The following is a 22,076-nucleotide window of genomic DNA, read 5'->3' as shown; positions in this document are numbered from 1 at the left end:
GCGTGTGACAAAAAACAATGCAGTCAAAAAAAGGAAAAAAAAAAGAAAAGAAAAATAGAACAACAACAAAAAAAGCTGTTCTGGCAGTCCAATAGTCTCTTTTTGCATTGTATTTGTTGACAGTGCAAAGACTAGATAATCAGCGGGTTGGTGTTTCCTCTGCATGATGGGGCAGAGTGATGGCTTTGAACCTGGGTATATCAGTCCTGTTATAGTCCAAGGTTTGAGAATTTGGGGTAATTTACGAGGGGACAGGGGGAAAAAAAAAGACGACAATCTGCCTATCCTCGGGGCAGAAGAACTAAAAATAAAGATAGAAACACCATTCAACTGATGTCTAAAAGGTAACACCCGGGAGATCCTTTTCTCATGTGATCCAGTCACATGAATCTTTGCAGGGTTGAGGTGTGACGGTCAGGTTTCCCTGTGAGAGACAGAAATTAAACTTATTTATTAAATGTTCATGTACTTATCCAAATAAAATAAATAAATAAATAAAACAGCAATGCCTTTCATTCTTCTATAACTTCTCAGGAGGAGATACATAAATTACAATGTGCATGACCTGTGAGCAGCATTTAGTTTTAACATCACTTAGTTGTAATTTATGAACTCTGCCACTAGATGTCAGTGCAGGCTGCACTGGTTTTGTGTCTTGGCGGGCTCATTTCATGTCTCTATTATCAACACTGTGATCCACTTGTCCTCAGAGGACCTACTTAGGATGGATGAGCTGAGGGGCTAAATGCTGCACTGCATATTGTACTAGATTGCAGCAGAGTAATAAGACCTTTGTTTGGCCAGGATTTTTTTTCCTTTTCTTTTTTTTTTTACAGGTTGCTGCCTCTGACTCTGCAACATAAATGAAAGCAGAGAGCAGAGCAGTGTGTTCTTTTCACTTCAAATCAAATAAACCCAGGACAAAGAAACACAATGTTATATTTTTACAGAACATTGTACATCCCTGTCAGTTCTCATAACTATTTGCCTTGATATTTCTGTTTATGTGCAACGTTGTGCCTACCACCTGCATTTGTCTGATTTGCAAACATTGCTGTCAGTTTACCTATGCGTCTCTGTAGGCTTGTGTTTTGTTTTACTGTCAGTCTTTTGCCTGTCTCTCCAGCTAAGGGGGGGAGGGAGGGGGGTCTTACCGTTCTCACCTCCATGCTGGCGGGTAGAGGGAGGGGGTTGCTGCTTGTTGACTGGCAACAATAGCTGATGAGGAGAGACCTAAGGCGAGTTGGAAAATGTATGGCTATCAGTACACTTTCCTGTTTAGGTTCTGAATTTAGATAGCTAATTGGTCGTCAGTCATAATTTAACAGTCTGCATCTAATTAAAGTTAAGTTGATTACTCTAGTATGTGGACCTTTTTATATTTAAGTAACTGGCATTTATCTACCTTGCATGAATAGTAACTTATTAACTATGTAACAGCAGTATAACATTAATATGGTGAATCTACTGTCAAACAGCAGATACTGGATGACTGAGGAGGGACTGACCTGTGGCATAGGAAAGGTCATATTGCCCTGAGAGCAGGGGGTATCCCAGGTGGTGGTGAGAGGGCATAATGCGCTGGGAGGGCGAGGAGCGCGGCCGGTCCACGTCTCGTTCTCTTTCCCTCTCACGCTCCCTTTCCCGATCTCTGTCTCCACCAGCTCCTCTGTCCTGCTCCCTCTCTCTGTCATGGGGTGGCTTGTCACCTACTGTGGGAGATTTGCTTTTGTATTGGCTGGCGTGCTGATGCAGGATATCCAGAGCTTTGGAGTCCGTTGCCGTTTTGGTGACAGTGGGGCTAGCGCGAGATTTGTCGCCGCCTTCCTCACCTCCGGCCATTTTACTACCGTATGGGGAGAACGGGTAGCCTCCAGGTAGGTAAGAACCTATGAGTGATGAAGAGAAGTGGTCAAATTCAGGTTTATATGTGAAAATTGATGAATAATCATTCATGCTCACATCAGTTGACTTTGCATCAGCAAAAAGTCTATTTTGATTCCTGTACAAAATGTCCCATTGCCTACACATAGTGGCTTTCTCCAGGTACTAGTAGTTACAAAGTCCAGTACAAGCATATTTTTTCCACAATGGATCATTTTGATTTTGAAAATGAAAACATGCACTGTAAATACTGAAATGTGGTTGACCGCGTTACAGGCTCAGCTTTGGAATCAGGGTTTTTCCTGCATAAAGGAATTTTTGGCACCCCGTCTTGCCACCAACAAGGTCTGCCAAATGATCACAATAATATCCTGCAGCTCTACTGTTTCTTAACATTACTGCCATTTCTAGCAAAACGCAGAAATTGCTGCAAATTGCACTCATCCTGCTGGGTAACATATACACTCAGCTGCTCTAAGTAGTCTTTAGAGTCATTGTGTTTCCAGAAAGCCAGAAAGAAAAGATAATCAATTATTTTCTCTATGCTGCCGTTTTTGGCAAGTTTATATTGGCAACCCTCAAAACATAGTTCTGGGCAACAGTAAATTCACTATTTTAAATCAGTGGTCATGGTAGCCTAGCCAATTAGATTGGAAGAAACCACAGGAGTATTATTGATGACCTACACCAGGTTTAGCTGGAATAAACATGAAGAGCGGTGGACAACGAACAAATCGCCCGTACACTCATCAAATTACAAGAAGTTTCAAGGAACTTCTCACATCATTTCAAATATATTGTTAAAGACTGAAAACATTTAAATTCCAAGTGAATGAAACATCATACCTGGGTAATTCTGCATCATGACTGAAGGCATGCCCCTGTATCCAGGGTGGTTGGGGTCATAGCCTTGTCCATAGGGGTAACCATGCATGTAGGGCATGTAGCCTTGATGCTGTGCTAGTGGTGATGAGAACTGCATGTGGGGATTAGAACGAGAGTCTTTGCTCATGGCCCTGTGGTCCTCAGCAGTGATTCTGGGATCAGTACTTTCTTTGCAGTCCTCCTTGGGCCCACTTTGACTGTCCTTCGGCCTGGGCCTATCATCCTTTAATTTCCGATCACGTTCCCGTTCTCTGTCCCTTTCATCTTTCCATCGAGGTTGTTGTTGCTGGTGTTCGTCCTCCGTTTGGGGCTTCTGGCTCTCAGGGTACTGCTGGTATTGCGGGAAAAAAAGTCCAAGTCAGCGCATAATTAGAATCTACATATTAAAATAACACAAAACAATCTGATAACAGTGACACAATCATGTATTCTAGCACTGGTATTGTAAAGTTGTGTTTACCTGTCTGTACCACATGGCCTGCTCCATTCCAGCTTGACCTCTGGACTCCAGTGCTTGTTTTGAGTCTTCCTTTCCGTGATGGCCCCCTTCTGTCAGCTTCATCTTTAGCCCTTCAGCCTGCTGGGACTTTGGGTCCTCCCCCTTCATCATGGATTTGGAAGATGGCTCAGAGGGCGAGTCCCTGGATTTGCTTGGTGGCTGTGGTGTCTTACCAAGGTCAGACTGACTTGGGGCTTTGGAGAGGCTGGGTGGCATTGGGCTCTTTTGTTTCCAATCCTCTTTCATGGAACCTTCGCGTTCCTTTATGGCTACGTCAGACTTCTTCTCAGAAACACGATGCTGTTCCGCCATCTGTCGCTGTCGCTCCTCGTACTGTTGTCGATAGTTAGGGTTGGTATTCATCAAGTGGTTATGGTAGGCCTGATCGGGATGGTATGCATATGGGGGGACATAGGCATACTGGTTGTAGTAAAGAGGTTGCATGTACATGTTGGATCGCTGTTGGATAACTGAGGGCTGCTGTTGCGGCTGAGGCTGGCCAGGAACACTGGTGTCAGGTTTGCGGTCTTCATGAACCTCAACCTTGACTTTCTCCTCCCCTTGGTCCTGGTCTTCATCCCTTTTGATCTTAACCTGACTTTCAGCCACAGGTGTGCCTGGATTGGGCCCACCAGGACTGGGGTTAACGTAATTGGGGGAGTAATATGAATCATAGTTGGGATAGTATGGGGATTCTTTGCTGGGTGCCTGGTTTGGAAAGAGTGCTTTTTTGACACTTTCCCTGATGGCTTGGTCCTCTGTCCTCACTTTGACACCTTCTTGTTTCCCTTCACCATCCTCACCAGCATCTGAGATGTCTGAATATGCTGGGCTGTTGGTTTTGACTGAGGAGCTGTCAGCACCATTCTGGTTCGCCATGTGAAGTGGTGTGAGAGGTTGTGGCATCCCACTTCCATCTATCCGACTGGCTACACCAATGGATGGGCTAGGAGCATTGTCAGAAAAGCTGTAAATCTTGTCAGCCTCAGCCTTGATGCTAGCCAAGCGACTCTGATGTGGGTCTGAGGAACCATTTAGGAGTCCTTCCCCCTTGTTCCCTTGATCACAAGGTTCAGCGTATGGTAGCTTTCCTTCCTCCAGTTTGCCTCCCTTTCCTGGAGGTTTAGGGCTGTCAGCCTCCTTCCCACCATCTTTTTTCTTCTTATCCTTCTTCTTCTTGTCTTTGGAGCTATTTGAGGCAGGATCTCCAATGGCAGGGGGTTTAGGCTGTGTACCTTTCATTTGGGGACTTTTGGGGATTCCTTGTATCATTGGGGTAAGCCCTGGGGAAGAATTGGGGTTTCCAGGAGGAAAAGAGTACATCTGCTGGGATGCTGTAGAACCAGGGCCAATGGGCCGTGGTGACTTCATGTTTTTCTGAGCCATTTTATCAGCCTTTGTGCCAGTGCTACCCTTTTTGGACTTGTCTGATCCCCTCTTATCATCTATACCATCATTACTGGCTTCATCCGTGAGGCATGGTCCATCTTCACATCCGTCCATTGGTGTACCTCCTGTTTCTGGATCTGTCTCCACAATTTTCTTTTTACTCTGCTTTGAACCAAACTTTCCAGGAGATGGGGAAGGACTTTGAGCATCAAAGTTCCTGCCTTTTGGAGTAACTGAACGTGCTGGAGACAAGCACCCTTTCTGAGAGATAGATGCTCCATTACAGTTCCCTGGTTCAGGATGAAGAGTCGAGTCCTCTCCATATTCACTGTCTCCATCTAATTCCAACTTTATGTCATCATCATTGTGGGCACGGGCTTGGTGGTACTTAAGACCATTGATGTGCTTGTACTTTTTGTTGCAGTTGGGGTGTGGGCAGTCAATAAGAACAGGTGAGGGGCAGGTGCGATCAAGGGGAGGTGGAAGTGGCTCAGTCTTAATAGAAGGAATGGGAAGACCTGTTGGCCCCACCCCTCCACTGTTGGAGTTTGTCCGCATACGTTTGTTGCCTTTGGTGTCCTCTGAGCTGGAATTGGGCTCCATGTCTGAGGCTGGTTTGGTCTTGCGTTTTCCAGCTGATGAGGGACTGGCCTTGATGTCCTCAGTGTTGCTGTTGGGTGGGGTGCGGCGCTCTGATGGCGTCTGGCTGCCCCTTCGGCCCTTGCTGTTAGAGGCTGCACGCGTCTTGTTGTTGGTGGTGCCCTTGTTGTCAGATGAGTTGCTGTTCTCGTTGATAGGGGTGTTGCTATTCGGTCTCATTCGCTTACCTCGACCACGACCATTTCTCATCTCCAGATCACTTGTAGGTGATTCACAAAACCTGCAGTAGTGACAAAAATTATGTAAAAGAATTCAGTTATTTCACAGCACCAGCGGGGTTGATTTCAATACAAATAAGTGCTTTATTTTAGATTCTGAAATGATACAATGGGAATTTTGCTTAATTTATAAATTAACATTGCTGTGAGAGCTGAATCGCACAGTGCCTAAAGGACATATTAACTCCCTCTTTTAAATTTTTCTTACTTTACAACATTAAATCACTGTTAATACAATTGACAAACAAGTTGATCTTATCACGTACAAAAAGATAAAACAATAAGTATGTAACTCCTATCACACGCCTAAATCACCACTGGTGCAGTTAACAGTTTTTAAAAGTTGCATAATAACTGCACTGGATGTGTGTTATCAAAATGTGACAATTGATCTTGTGTTAAATGTGCTTGTATCTTGATGGTGCACATGAGTTTCACTGTTACTGTACAAGCCTCATTTAACCTTGTTATCTGTTAGGCGAGAACACACACACTGAAACCAAGAGTCTAGTGGCCTACATACCTAAGCTTTTGAAGACTTATTTTAACCTCTACTTAAAACATATGTACAAGATTTGCACAGATAGCAGTAGCCACTTCTGTGTGAGGCCATATCCTTTCTAAAGTTAGATTTTTACAAGAGTTTTTTTGTATATTTGCCCTTAGAGTCTCACATACACTGTTATTAACTGCATTGGTGTATCACATAACATGCCACAATTATCCGGCTCACAGGTTCAGAAAGCATAAAATAGGTCAGCATAAAATTACAACAGTAATGCCATCGATGACAATACTAAGGGGTTTAAACCCCTTGGGTCTTACTTTCATAATAAATGAAGGCAATAATATGAAAATATAGACATCATTGTTCTGTGCCTGTACTCTCATAACACACCGATCAGATATTTCGTGCACTGTTAAGTAAGTAAGCACTTTAAACAAAGCAATGTGACTTTCCAAATGAATGGCATGTAAACATCTGAAAAGACATCAGTGAACATTCCAGCTGCTTTGTAATCAAAACATGCAGTCATTCAAATACTTAAAATTGCTGTTTGGCCTTATCTCCCCATAACAGTAATGTAATTATCTTTCTGCACGGCAGTGAAGGTTAGCAATCTGTGACAAAGAGAGACACCGGGCTGGTATGACTCACAGCTTCCTCTACAAGTCTCTCCAAACAATTTCAGCCACAGCAGGGGATGTGAATACATCCGTAGTCTGACAGTGGTAGAGGAATTTAGAGTCATTACAAGCCCAAGTTTATATTCAGTCCTTTGAAAGCTTTCTGAATTATTCATGGCATGTTCCTAATGTAGTTGTGCTGCAAACTGTGAGTCTGTGTCAGTGCAAATACAGACCAGTGAACCTCACTTACTGTGCAAACCTCACTTACTGAACATTATTGTGATATACTGTGATACATTAGTGTGATACAGCCTCTCCTTGTTTTCCATTAGCACTGCTTTAATCTTGATTTTTTTTCCTACTGTGCTTAACAGTGCATTCCAAACATAGATTTATATTTACTTTTAGATACAGTGCAGGTGTTCTAAATCAAAGCAAGTGCTTGGAAATGTATTTTTCACAACCTGTGTATTTTGCATAACAAAGGCAAACATCCAGAAATCACAAACACCTTAGGCTACCGCCCACATAACACTGATCTTAGAAATCGCAGCCTTTGTGATAGAGAATGTTATACAGTGTTGAGGAAAGCTATTAGTCCAATAATTGGATTCTGCAATCTGGCTTGTTAGAGCAGCTTTCCATTTCCACTACCACCTCCTGGGACATCAGCCATTTGCCAATGAATCCTGCTTCCTCAGGCTTGAGATAAAGACTAACATGGACTTGGAAGGTCCAGCTGTACACAGGCAAGTTGATGCATAAGGTTATATCCTTGAGCGGATGATACTGCAGCAGATTCATATCCGACAGAATATAAAAAGGTTAGAGACCAAGTACAGCTTAGATAGAGTGAACGTATCAATGATTCAAGGCAATCGTGAACCAATATTCTTTTCTACCTTGACATGTGTGACAGTAAATTCTCTGTAGAGTGCAGTAAGCAAAATCTCTACAAGCTTAGTTGTAATAACAGCAGACAAATGATGTACCCTCAAACTCGAATATACAGAGATTAAATCATGCATATTTAAATTGTACCACGCCTGCTTGCTTTCTGTAGAAGGAATAAAACCTTAATAGGCTAATGTCGCTTACCGAGGTGGAGCCCAGTCATGCCGTGTACAGTCCAACAGGGTGCCAACATATGTCTTGTTTCTCCAAGTAACATTGACCACCAGCATGCCTGTGAGAAAAGCAAGAAAAGAGGCCATTCACATTAAAAAAAACAAAAAAACAACCCATTAATAATGTAAGTAACACAGAGAACACTGTTCATTCCCCAGCCACAACACTCCCAAATGTTTTACTGTGAGAATCATATTCAGCTGTCTGCACTATGTGAGCAAGAAGTGCTTTTTCCAAATGGCTGTTGCATCAATGTGTTGATCTTTGCTAAAGGGTGTCATATGCAAAACAGTCGTACAAAGTCTAATATTCATTTTAATCTTCTTCAGAAAGTAAAGCTGCAGGGGCAAACTGACTGATATCTTTTAAATGGACTTGGAAGTCACTCAGCGACAGTCAATATTGTTCAACCTGTACGGCAGAAGGTCCCCACTAAAGATGATATAACCGAGGTTACCAGAGAATACTTCACTAAACACTTTCCATTTAAATAAGCCATGTCACAGTACAGGGTATTTCCCTGAAGGATAATTATTTGGAGGCAAATATTTTTTGCAGTCCTGTTTCTTGCTTTGCAGCCCTGAAATTTACCACCTTGGGGAAAATGTGAATATACAACTACAGTTTCTTGAAAACAAGCAACAAGCTCTTGGGTTTATCCGATTCCGTGTGAACAGTTCAGTGTGACAGACTGTAACTGAGTGTGCAAGAAAAGCTCCTTGACTTCACTGGTATTGCTGCAATCTGTCACACTTAGACGCTTCTGTGTTGCCATTTGGCTAGTGTGAATTTGGTAGCACTCGGCGTGAGCTGAACAATCCGGCCTATGCGGAGTGTGATACCTGATCATGCATTTAAAATCTAAACTTAGTTCTGCGAGAACACACAGCTCTCTATGTAGTATGTTTCCTCTTAAGACACTAAATACTCTTCTTCTTCTGGAAACAGATTGCAAGTGACTGAAATGTCATAATCATGTATAGAAATGTGTACTGAATGACTAAACCGACACACTGCACTTTGGACATTTAACAGCAGTAAATAAAATTAATGTTAATGCAAAAACACAACACAATAATATGGCTGCTATTGAAGCCCATCTTATTAATGGCATGGTAGAGGCAGAAGAATGATAATTTGTACATTCTGCCCATAAATGCAAAAGTAAATCATCGACCAAACAGCTTCAGAGGATTAGGAGCAACCACCATGCACAAAAACATTCTGAATTTATTGCCCCCACCATCCCCCCCTCACACTGCGATGGTGACCTCAGCTTGCCACTTCAGCACTGCAGAGAAACTGGAGGCTGCAGTGAGCTAACTTATCTAATGGCACAGGAATGCTGGCTGGCAGCTTCCACCCCTCCAAGCATTTTATTAGCTTAGGAAACCTCTCTCGCTCACCCCATTTTCCCTCTCTCCTTCACCCTCACCCTCATTTCCTTTTTTCAATGGTATAACCATCCCCGGCTTACAATTTTTTTTCCCCTCCCACACACAAGTCGCAGTTCAGACCTCATTTTTCTCTTGCTGCCTCTGGCATAAAGCAGCAAGTGTATAAGGCATTTATATATGTTTACAGGAACCTGCTGACACTTGGCCACAAGTCTCTTCCTTCACTCTATGGCCTGAAAACATGAGTGCTTGGTCAAGGCTAGATTCAACTGCAAATGCTGCTTGTGTGTGTGTGTGTGTGTGAGAGTGAGAGTGTGTGTGTGTGTGTGTGCAGGCTAGTGGAGAGGTCCTCGAGTTCAGATTTCTGTCACATTAAAAGAACCCAGACCTTTTCTAAAACGCCTTCAACAGCCCGCCCCCTAGGCTCTCCAAACACTCCAACACAAAATGGCTCTGGCAGCTGGTCGTGGCAGGATGTAAATCAAGGGAGGGCAACTGAATGACTAGCCTTTCATGATGTGCAGGATATAGTCTTCCCTGCTTTCTCTAGCAGTAGTTTGGGGGGTAGAGGGGGGAGGGGGTTGAAATGATAGAATTAACAATATAGTTTACATGTTAGCTGTGATGATGGGTGAGCATGAATTAGATCTTAGGGTTACAGAAACCAGCACTAATAAAAAAATGTCTCAAAGGAATAATTTGACATTTTGGGAAATGTGCTTTTTTTTTTTTTTTTGCTTCCTTGCTGAGAGTCTGATGAGAAGATTGATACCATCTAATTCACACCAAGGAAGTGTTATTTCCCCGAAAATGTCAAACTATTTCTTTAAGGGTTCCAATTTCATACTTATGAGTACAAGCAAGTTAATCTATTTTATTAAGTAAGTGTAGATTTAAGCACTGATTAAAATGCTTTGATAATAAAATGTAATTAATTCTAATGGATGTTGCATCTTATAGCAAGTTTTTTTTTTTAACATGAAACAATTTATAATGGAAAAGTCTAACAAGGTTTTTGGAAAATAAAGACGTCTAAGTTAGTGTTTAAACCACCTTTAACAGCAGTTAAGAGCTTTGAGTTTTCTTGTATATATAGCACATAGGGCACATGCAGATTATTAGTTTGCTCTAATTCTTTCGATTGATTCACTCAAACCCGGACAGTATCTCACAAACCACCTTCAAACCAGATTTTCCAACATGAATCAGGTCTACACATTGGCTCAGTGATCAAGGACTTTTACATTCTTGTTCTGAAGAAAATTCAATGATGTATTTATCTGTCTGATAAGGATCACTCTCCTGTTGGAACATAAATCTTTGCCCCGATCTGACATCATGGGCGCTTTGTATTAGGTCCTCCTTAGAAATTGCCCCGTGCTTCCCAGAACTACAACTCTGTGGTGTCTGCCAGTGAAAAAAGCAGAACTATAGCACAGACTTAGATACACTTTGCTTCATAAATGTGATGGCGGGAGCAGAGGTGCTGTAATCAATTGGGCATCGATTCATAAACAGCTTTTCCACTCCTCATAGGTCATTAGTGATTGGCCATAAATACTTTTTGTGCCATCAGTGGCAAAAGGTAAGTAAACAACTTAGTCATCAAACAGCCTATAAAATGTAATGACTATGTTATATTGTAAAACATGAATGTGCTACAGGAAACCTTGTAATACTCAACATTAAAAGGCTCAATTTACACTTCATCATTGCTTGCTGACATGTTATTTTTTTGGCTGGACCACAACAGCAGAGGCAGCCATATAACCACAATTGTCTGTAACTGACTAACTGAGTAGCTGAGTGATGAAGTCGCTCCATTGGTCGGCCAAAGCCACCATTTCCTGTATCCAATTAAAAGCCCTTGTTTCAAATTAAAAACCCCACTACTGTTTCATATTAGGGGTATTATGGTATGTGCACTAAACCGCAACGTCCCACAGTACGGACGTGCATGCAGTCGTATGAAGAATGTACTACATTTCTACCAAATTACTGTCAAAATAGTTTAATAATCCACTGAATTCAACATGCCGAACAATCATTCTTGAGTGCAAGTTTGAGAACGTTTTGGCAGCTCTCCACTAGCACACTCATGGATAGATGCTAACTGGTTTAGCAAAGGAAAAGTAGCCTGGTTACCCTGTAGTGTTGCTGCCATCAAATTGACAAATGAGAGACACATAACACGCACTATTCTTGAAATATGCTGTTATCTCTATAGTGAAACAATATCACATCTCCTTGTCATCCTCAGCTCTTTATTGACAGTCTGCTGAAGCCTCTCAGTACAATTATAAAAACAGCTGATTTCCGACATGGTCAGACAGCATATCCAAAGAACCACTTCAATGTGTAAGCACCATGTTACTGTTGTAGCTGCTGAAGGTGGAGCTAGTTTACACTACTTTATATACAGTTACACCATAAATCAGTATAAAACAGCTGTCAGCAGGTGTCCTGACCCTCTGCAAAAAACAGAAAGGTTGTTTTCCTTTTTCACTGCAGCACAACTAAATGGTTTCAGTGATAGTTACGCCCAATGAGCCATTGGTGGATGTTGACATTTTTCTAAATAACTGCTGTACTGAAAACATACCAAACCATGAATTTTGTGTACCGTTACACCCATATTTCACACCCGGTGTGGCCATATTCTAGCTTTTGATGTAGACTCGTTTCCCTGGGAGTGGTTTCTCTCTTGCCACCCACCAATCTTGTAGCCAAGGAATTCTGTAATCCTATCAGAGTGGTCCTTGGCTTCTGGGTCACCCAAGAGCTCTGCAATACTTTCTCTGAATACTAATAATGTAGTTCTTTGGACTTTATATGGGACATCTCAAGGACATTCAAGAAAATTGGGCTGCATCTTAACTCAAATGGAAATGGTGCAAAAAAAAAAAAAAGGTTACTTGCTTGTGGTATAGGTATTAATTTGTTTTTGAAAAGACAAATCTCTCCAGATTAAGGTGTAACAGTGTGCAGATGCTACATATCTTACAAAAACTGAGTTGACAGGCCCACTTATCATAAAATAGTCCTCATTTCTGGCTGGGTTTCAATATTAGGTCTATTAAAATTCCCTCTTTTACAAGTGAAAAGAGCTTTCATTCCTGACTCTTAGGAAGTTGAATCAGTGCTTTGAAATTCAATTTTCAGGCCACATAGTTTTATAATGCAAAGTCTGACATAAACACTGCCTGAATTATTCAAAACTTGTAGAATATTACCTCATTTTACCTCATCAGTGAAATAAATCTACTTCTACTTGAGATTTCCATAACATCTTATTTGATTATCTTCTGGAGATAATAAATCTTTCTAAGCATAGCAAAAATACAACACTCATTTCTACCCTACTGCATGCACAAGTAGACCTGTTTTTAATCAAAAATGTACCTTGTGTAGATGACATTTTCTCTTCATTAAACATCGATTATTATGTTGATACTGACTTATTAAACAATGAATTGATATGTTGATTGTACACCCACTAGTCTACTTGGGAGGAAGAAAAAAAAAAGAGGAGAGGGCGGTGGTTGAAAATGATGAGATGCTTTGAGAAGAGAAGCCAGGAAACCTTTTTACATTTCTACTTTACTGAAGTCCTTATAGGGTCAGTTTATTGTAGTTTATTCTTTGTTGTGTGTGTGTGTAGGAGGGAAAGGGTTTCTCATGGAGTTTACTGGCAATTTAAAACCCACTTCTATGCTCAGTCTACTTTATTCTCACACGTGGCATTTGACATCATTTGCAACACATTGTTTTGACTGGACCACTTATTAAAGTCTTAACAGCAGGGGGAATCTAAATTCACAGAATTTCTTGGCAATATCATAAAACTATGCTCAAGGGTACAAAAAAAAGATTAAGTTTCAATGGTGAAAGCCATTTGAATTAATCTGCACAGTTCCAGCTGAGGAATAATTTTCAAGCTTTCAGGAGAAAGATGTCAATGTCAAGACTGTGTAAACACGAAAAGCCCTTGACAAAACAGCCCAAACAAATTTCCCTGTGGCAGAAAGCGAATTACACAAGAAACTGAGCTGACTTTCCATGCCTGAGCTTTTGTTTGCACACAGGGAGTTACATACAAGTGTTTGTGTGAGCTGTGAGCTTTCTTTACTCACTGGATTTGTTTCTGGAGAAGAAACACATCTGAGTTCAAAGATCAAAAAATAAAACTTGATCTTTGAGACTGTAGTTCATTTGGGATTTGTTTTCTAGAGAGAGGGCTGCTGAGGGGTGAAGTAAAGGGTCGGAGTGATTTGGAGCGAACCCAGTTTCCTGCACCCTGCCCCCCCCCCTTCTGACATCCTTATTAGGGTCACTCAGGACAGCTGAGTGAAGCCCACATTAATGAGAGGGATTGGCCTGTAATTTTACCACTCATTTCCTTTCAATGCTGTCGAACAACAAATGGCACCCCTCCTTAGGCACCAAACTCCACCACGTACTTGTATAGGATTACTTGAACAATGGGTGACTGCCTTCCCCCTCCAGCTCTAAACTCCCCTCCTCCCTCTTTAACACATTTCATTAGGTTGCAGTGGGGCCAAAATATCAGGCCTTCTTCTCACTGGTGAAGTCTGCGAGGGCTGTGGGTTCACTGGCTGACCTCTGCTCTGATCCAACTCAACAGGAATTTGGCGGGGTTAATGGCATTTTCACTGACTGACCTTGTCAAAACACCTTTGTTATCTCTGAAAATGGGGGCTCATTTCTGCGTAATGATTGGGTGTGACATTATATGACAATTCTCGCAGTTACCACATTAGAGTCTCCTACTATCCCTTAATGATGCTGTAGACATTTCTGATTTAAACAAGGCAAAATTACATGTGCAAACCATTAGGAACACTTGCAATTATCCCCTTTTTTTGTACACAGTCACATACTAAAGTAATTATTGACAAAGTTTTATACCCTGCTAAAAAAAAACAGCTGTTTTCTTATTCACGTTTTCTTTGGAATAAAAGCGCTGCTCATCAATGTTGCATGTAGACAAAGTGAGAACAATGAGAAAAATAGTGTCAGTATTCATTACGGGGAGAAGATAAAAGATAGCCGGGTGCTGCCATGAGCAATAACTGTAACATTGATAAATGAAGCGTTTGAGCATTCAAGTGTCTGAGCATGTTTCCAACAGTCCATTTTAAGAGTGTTTCTGCACTCATGGTGCATAAAATGAAGCCGAGCTTGTCCAGTTACGTCAGTGTCAGAGTACAAAGTCCTAAGACTGACCCGATCTTAAAACCTGAGCAGACAGGAATTTAGGACAAATTACATGAGTCACTTATGGCATTGGAGATTATGGTTATGCAGAGGAATGTGGTTTTTATTTAACTATTATGTTAATTTGTGAGTAACGGTGAAAGCTACAGTGTGGAGCTGAATGATCAGTTGATTTATTAGTAAGTTCAAAATTAAACAGCAACTTTCTTTGGTAAAGTTTTTTGAGTTTTTTTTTCATTTGTTGCTTTTCTTTATCTTAGCTGACTGAAGATACTTTGGATTTTAGAAAATTGTGATGAGTACTTTTTTTATATCGAACAGTTAATCAAATCATCTAGAAAACTATTATCTGATGTATCTTACAGATCAGCCCTGTTGCACTGTATAGCACTTTCACAGCAAAGAAAATAGCACAAAGAGATAAAGTGCTGTAAAAATTCAAGACCTAAGTCAAACAGCAAAGGGTTACGTATAACTAAAAAAAAAGGTATGGATGATGATGATTTTATTGGGTTTTTAGGGCAGTCAAGTGAGCACTATCTGAGAATTTCAGGCAGCATTCCGGTTCATAAGAGGTAAAAGTGCGAAGTCACTCTCACTGGCAAGAATAACAGCCTGTGAGAAGGTCAATTCTCTCATACCACTGAGAGGCAAAGGAGGAGAGCATTAGTATGCTTTCCACATCGTCGCAGCATTATCAGCCGCATGCAGCAGTTTCTCCCTCCACAAAAAAACATCAGTACATGTTTATTCTTACAGTGGGAGTAGATCATAAAACAGCAGGCATGCATGTAACAGCCTAAAGACATCTCTATCAAACATATACATGCATTTATTACGATAAATAATTTGTAGTGAGGCACTTTCCTTGAATGCCATCTGGGTAAATCAACAATCTCTCTCAAAACACCCTCTGGTGTTTTTCCTTAAAGGAGATGGTGCTGAGATTAAGAAACAGGTCTGCCAAAGGCACATTACTCAAGCTCTCGTTGACGTGTATATGGCAAACATGATATCTTATGACAACCACTGGCAAAGCCTACAATTCCTCCAGGCATATGATTTACGTTTCAGGACCATTTAAGTGCTTGAAAAAATGCAGTAGTCGGCCAATAAGAATAGGAACCAAGTCTCTCTTAAGAGATTTGGGTTCGCTCAGGCGCCATCTTCTAACACCGCCGAGGACTATATTTGTGACTAACAAGACAGGCCTCCTCCCTAAAAGAATGAGGAGTCATCTTTATCTTAACTTTTTTTTTTTTTTTTTTTTTTTACAGTGTCATTTCCACCACATATTTAGGAACATTTTCAGGTTCATTTTTCCCCTAGAAATTGGCCACTTCCACTCTTGCATAGCATACACTGTGAAAGACTGGCTTAGTAAGGTGGAAAGTAAATTTTTTGCAAATGAAAATCTCCAGATCACAGGCTAGAAAGAGAAAAAGGTGAATCACTTTGGTTCTTTTCTTTTCAACATGTCCTCTACTGTTAACAGAAGTTAGTCCTTTGTGATTGATTTTTCACTCCATCTTCTTCTTGCTCATTGGCCTGGCAGAGAACTACAGGCCTCCTGACAATGCTCACTCTTATTTCAGGGACAGTTTCTATAGCGAGTTCACAGAGAGCAGCCACCGCTCGCCTATTGTAAAAACATTTCAATGGGGCCACTGACAGGTGGTCTTCAAAAGAGCAAGGAAGCATAGCTGGCAAGTGAGCTACAGAGCCAAGTGCTCCTTTCATACAATATTCCCCCTCTCAACTCCCTGACAGGGTTGGAGAAATACAGAGGAGAGAAAAAAGACATCTCTTAAATGTTTATACAGGAATATCCGTTTCACACTGACCTCTCCTCTATTCAGATGCCAAACAGCTTTTAACTCCTGTGCTAAAGCCAATGCTCGCCATGCTACAATGATGTAATGTGTGTTTCATAAATAATCCATGAGACAAATATTTATCACAAACAGTCTGTATTATTTATCTATTAGGGAGCTTAAGAAGCTGTGGGACCTGCTTGGGGAATAGCCTGCTGTGTACTGCAGGGTCGGAGTGCTGCTCTGTGTATAAGTGTGTGTGTGAGAGAGAAGCTGGGGTGGGGTGGGTTGGGGGGATGAGATGGGGGGGGCGTGCACTGGCATGGAGCTGCAGTGTTTGGCCAAAGGGGCCCCCTCTGTGTTCCCTCTACCCCGGAGCAGGAGCCAAGGCTTTCTGGGCTGCGTTTCAAGAGCAATAAACTTCTCCAGCATTTTAGAGATGACATTTGGAGGTATCAGCATGCTAAGCCTGGGAGGGGTTGGCCCATTGCTATGCCGACACGACCCTGGGAGCTGCCACTGCCTCGTCTGTGCTGAGGGGATTTGTGTCAGTGCCGGGCCTTAAAATACCACGGCTATGCCCCCCCCCCCCCCCCCTTTCCTCCTGTCTACGCTTCACTTGCCCCCAGACTGACTGAATGACACAGACTCACTTTCCCTCACCTCACATTATTCTTCTCCTACAAAACGCCTAGATACATTAAAATGTCCGGTTTTCTTTTTATGGTGTTTTTTTCCTGTTCATTCAGAAATCCATATACACATTTAGGCTGCTATTTAAATCTTGCTATTATCCAGTTTCAGCTGAAAGCGCTGCTACATCTGCACTCAAATTACACACAATACAAAATTTATTCAGCCTGATCAGCCGAGATTCTTGTCGGCTCTGACCAAAGGTCCAGCCTCTGTGATCACATGTTGTTAGGTGTCGCTTGCTTCCTCCTCATCTGTTTCTTTCTCTGGCACTTGGCGAGGCGGGTGAAGCGCAGACAATTACTGGGAGCCTGTTGTTCATTTACTCCCACAAGGCTGAAAGGCCGAGGTGATGAAGCAGCTGTTGGTTGGCATGCTAAATGAAACACACACAGACACACACACACACATAGTGCATGCCTAAACAGCTCTGTATGAGACTTGTCATGCAGAGAAGTGGGGGACTGCTCAACTTCACTGCTAATCAGGATGCCTCTGCTATGTCTTTGGGGCCCTCTGTTTGTTGCTCTTCCCCGGTACTATGTCTGGATTTGCTTGATTTCCTCATTTGGTTCTCATTTGTTCAGTTGCCCCACAATGAGAGAAGTCTGCTTTACATGGGTCTCTTAGGGGGAGAAAAAAAAACCAAGCAGAATGGCAGTGTAGCTTTATAGAAGCAGCATCTGGGTCTTTTTCATTTTAACACTAGCCAGTCGGTTGTTAAGGGCGAGTAGCATTAAAATGATAGAAGGAAAACATGTCTGTGTTGTTTAATGTAGTGTGCAAAATGTAACACAATGGAGGCTATTGAGAAATGCCCTCTTAGACAGTCGAGGTTCAATTGTATATTTTAGAAGCGTGGCTACACTGATGGCTGTTTATGACACCTAAAACCGGCAATTACACATCCAGGGAGGTTTCAGCAGCCACATGTAATTCAGCTGCGGCAATCTTTCTCTTAACACACACACACACACACACACACACACACAAAAAAAACTATAGATGATGGTGTCAGCAAATGAACAAGCTGTGTTGCCTTCAAACAGCATTCATAAAAGGCAGAAAGCCATATTGGACTCTGCTGTGCATCACAACAATGAAAAACATATCACAGACAACTGAGGGCTACTTCATAAGCTGCTGCTATCAAACACATCTCTTCATTCTTTATCACATATTTCTACCCTGGTGGTGTCTACTTGATACAGGTTTTGTCGGAGATAAAAAAGAAAAAAGAAAAAAAGAGGCTTCAAAGAGAGTGAAGGAGGGTTGGATTCTAGTCTGTATAGTTTTGATGGCCATAACAACCTGTGGGTTACACCTGCAGAGTGCCATCCCCCCACACACCACCTCTCAAAACACACACCCAACACACACTACCTTCAATCTCTACCGTACCCACTTCTAAAAACCACTAGAAAGCTCCCACCAGCCTCCTCCCCACTGAGCCGCAGAGAGTAGAATCAGGAGAAAACACAGCTCCATCAGGCCAAACCACTACCTCTTTCAGCCAAAATAGCAGCTTTGACAGAGTGAGTGCAGGCAAAGGACAGACTTGGACGGGAAAGGGAAGGGGGCAGGGCGAGGGGGGAGGGTCAATCACTCTGTGGGAGGCAGAGAATGAGGGAGCACAAACATAGTACTGCTGTTGGCTCTGAGCCATGTTTGTGTCACTAACAGAAGTAGCCTTGTCTATCTTCCCTCCTGCCCCAACCCCCTGCCTTGCACTCCCTCTCTCCTAGTTTGCTTGGAAACAGAGTCAAGGGGTGACTGGCTGGATGCTTGGTAACAGAAAAGAGCTGCAATAGAGAGAAGAACAGGGGTGAATCAGACACAGCCCGGGGCTGGAGCAAAAATCAAAAAGAGAGGAGAGACGGGGGAGAAAAAGCCACTCAATAGCAGGGACTGTGCTTCGGGAATGTTGATGAGGCAGGGACCTTTTTCTGTTTGGTGCCTCCGAGTGAACCAACAAGCAGCACTGTGGATGTGTGGGCGACTTGTACTCAGCATGCCCACAGAGCGACTGAGTGCGAGCCGCTTTGAAGATTAGGTGTTTGCATTATTCCACATGTACGACAGAAAAACGAGGGCAGTTATTCAGACCCGGCAGAACCTGATAGTGCTAGTGATACATCTTAAAATTAAATAAGCTGAATGTGGTTTCCATCAAAGGGAGGAAAACTGAGAGTGTCTAAGATTTCAGTCCGACTGCACTGCAGGAGAGGAGCCAACTCTATTCCCAACTGGCAGGCTTGCAAAAAAAAAAAAAAGAAGTGCTTTGTGTTATGAGGCATGTTGTTGTTTAGAGCAGATATCTCTGTGCAACAAACTCCCGTCTGCGTACTCCCCAGCAAAAAAAACAAATCAAGGCCACCTAAGAACTGCCTGCCAACAACTATGCTTGTTGGCAATATTATGCAGCATGTGTGGTGTTAAAGAACGCATTAGTACCACCACCAGTTGAGGCAGTCAAGGCATATCCAATTAATGAGTGGGGGAGGGGAATGTAACTCGGAGTCTAGTGGTACACAATATTCACTGTTTGGTATGTACCTTGAGTTAGGAGCCATGGTTCAGTTATGAAAGGTAAAACATACATTTTGATGTTTTATTTTAAAGAATACATACATCCACTAATGGTTCGTTGGCAATAAACTATTATTGAAATAGATGCAGTGGAAAAGGAAAACAACCTCTCTGTTTCTGGCAAGGAGTCAGGACACCTGCTGACAGCTGTTTTATGATGATTTATGGTCTAACTGTATATTATAAAGTAGTTTAAACTAGCTCCACCTCCAGCAGCCACAACATGCTGTTTACACACTGATCCTTCACTATTAATAATCTAATGATGTCAGATGTAATAATATATCAGCCAGAGGGATCAAATGATTACTTTTTACTTTCAAACCTTACAACCACATTTTTCTCTCTCAGAACTGGTTCTTAAGAATCGCGGTGTGAATACGTCAGAAATTTTTATCAGTGGTATCGGCCTCTCTTTTGTTATTCTTATGTGACGCAATGGGGTAACCAAGGTAACCGGACTACTTTGGCTAAGCAGGCTAGCACACATCTATGAGTATGCTACAGCTATGTGGTGACCTGCCCAAATGTTCCAGGTGGAAGTCAAGTTCTAAAATTACTGTTCCACACAAGTCGGAGTAGGTGGATTATTAAACTATTTTGACAGTGATTATTTGGGTCACGGAGCACACCAAACCAAACATCCTGCACCGAATGATTCAGAAGGAATACAAATATCATTAGATCCCTAATTTTAAAAAGGCAAAAATATGTGCAGTGATGACAGCAAGATTAATTTTTTTAAGTGACAGAGGCCTCACTGAAGCCTTGAAAAAGCAACACTTCATTGCCAACACACTGACTGCATAACTCAATCTCATATCTTTGTAACTTACTTCACATATGTCTAAGAATTCAAGATTAATTTGTTTCACAGGGAGGAAATTTCCCTTAACAGTCTATTAAACCACTTCACTTACCATCTTCAGTTTCCTGCCAAACAATGCCTTCGAGATTGACACTGGTACCGGGCTCGCAGGGCCCCAAGCACTCAGGTTCGGTAGCCAGGGCCACATCTGATGTGTTCACTGCCACCGAGCGTGTACGAACCATTATCTGCTCACACGGCGAGGCAATCTCACTGTTGCCTACTGTAGCCAGGAGGTGGAGAGGGGGAGGGGCTGGTGTGGAGACAGGAGATTCCATCTGAAAGAAAGAAGTGGGGGTTGAGAGAGAGGGAGAGGGAGAGAGCGAGAAACACATGAGACACTTCAGAACCACTGTGTAAACACATACAGAGCAGATGTTACGATAAGCCACACAGAGCGGAAGTGAACAAAAGTGCTGAGCGCATGGGAGACATTGTGGTATGTCCGTGGCCCTTAAAGGCAATCTACATCAGTGAAAGGGTGATGCCGGTGTACTACTGTGTCTATTTTTCTTTTTTCCAACCCCTTAGAGGTGATTAGCAGGAAGGGGAAGGCAGGGAGGAAACATGTGAACTACTTTGACTGCCAGTGTGGAAGGACAGAATTAGTTATGCAGGGCTGGTCAAACAATCCCTCCCCCGGCTATCCTCCCTCGCACACACAGTGAGATCCGTGACACCAAATCATCTCACGGACTGATCACTCATTAATTCCCTCAATTAAAAGAGCTAGTTGCGGTAAGGGAGCGGGGCTGCTGAGGGTCAGTAATTGATTCCACCTGTTCTGACACACTGTGACAGCGATGAAGAGGCGGCGGGGCCCTACGTGGAAAACGAAAATGAAAAGGGCAGGAAGGCAGGAAGACGATGGGAGCAAGTGACGGGAGGTGTGAGAGAGAAAAGAGAGAACTGGCGGTAGAAAAGTGTGTAGGCGGAAAAAAGAAAAAAGTGAGAGAGACAGAGGAAGACTGATGGTGATTTAAGGGCCACAGTGACACCAGGCTTAGTGCTCTTTATTCAAGGCAGTCAACATTAAAGCGCTCCAAATCATTAGCACTGAACTGCAGGAGGAATGCCACACTGGAGCCAACACCACACCATTTATTAATTGGGCATAAACCACTCAGAGCTAGGGAATATGCTGCCAATGCTGGATCCAATTAGACTTAGAAGAAACTCACACGAAACAACAATTGACACATTGGATTATAAAGGCTGTACACCCTGTAAATAATTGTTCTAATCTACTTACTGCTCCAAACTGAGAATGATGTGGAGAACAAAAACTATTTATCACTGCAGATATCTGAGTTACTGCTCAATATTCAGCCGTGTTACCAGCGTAGCTCTAGGGATGTCTGTCTGTTGGTTGGTCGGTCAGTTCGTCCACCACTTTAGTTCAGACTGAAATATCTCAACAACTATTTGACAGACTGCAATGAAATGTTGTACCTCCGTAACGCCAAAAAGATGAATCCTAGTCACTTTGTTACTCCCTTGCTTTTTCCTCTAGCACCACCAGCAGTTCAACATGCTCACTTCTCCTGAGTAAGTCCAGACATTTATGGCTCCCAGATGATGAATCCTAATTTTAATATGGCCCATACTTTGTTTTTCACCATATATCTGCAAAACTAAAGATATTCCCACCATCACTGCTCTACCTCCTGTTTAGTGCTTTTT

At 42.3% G+C, this 22,076-nt stretch overlaps 1 protein-coding gene across 3 annotated transcripts in view; it reads right to left on the bottom strand.

The window, feature by feature from the left end:
• Nucleotides 1-22,076, bottom strand: part of LOC128374254 (zinc finger protein 609-like) — a 73,896-nt gene continuing 51,820 nt past the window's right edge. The window contains exons 3-9 of one of the 3 annotated variants that reach the window (XM_053334569.1): nt 20,446-20,671; nt 7,765-7,852; nt 3,230-5,537; nt 2,731-3,100; nt 1,509-1,889; nt 1,155-1,233; nt 1-424 (exon numbers count right to left, since the gene is read on the bottom strand). In XM_053334569.1, the coding sequence (XP_053190544.1) occupies nt 1,160-1,233; nt 1,509-1,889; nt 2,731-3,100; nt 3,230-5,537; nt 7,765-7,852; nt 20,446-20,671 (3,447 nt within the window). In that variant the 3' untranslated portion in view covers nt 1-424; nt 1,155-1,159. The remainder of the gene's footprint in view (nt 425-1,154; nt 1,234-1,508; nt 1,890-2,730; nt 3,101-3,229; nt 5,538-7,764; nt 7,853-20,445; nt 20,672-22,076) is intronic. The other 2 variants (XM_053334642.1, XM_053334684.1) reach the window with 2 other exon arrangements.

This window comes from Scomber japonicus, chromosome 1, assembly GCF_027409825.1.
Source record: "Scomber japonicus isolate fScoJap1 chromosome 1, fScoJap1.pri, whole genome shotgun sequence".
Classification (NCBI taxonomy): domain Eukaryota; kingdom Metazoa; phylum Chordata; class Actinopteri; order Scombriformes; family Scombridae; genus Scomber; species Scomber japonicus.
The sequence above is the reverse complement of the archived record's forward strand: the minus strand, read 5'-3'. Positions and strand labels throughout refer to the sequence as shown.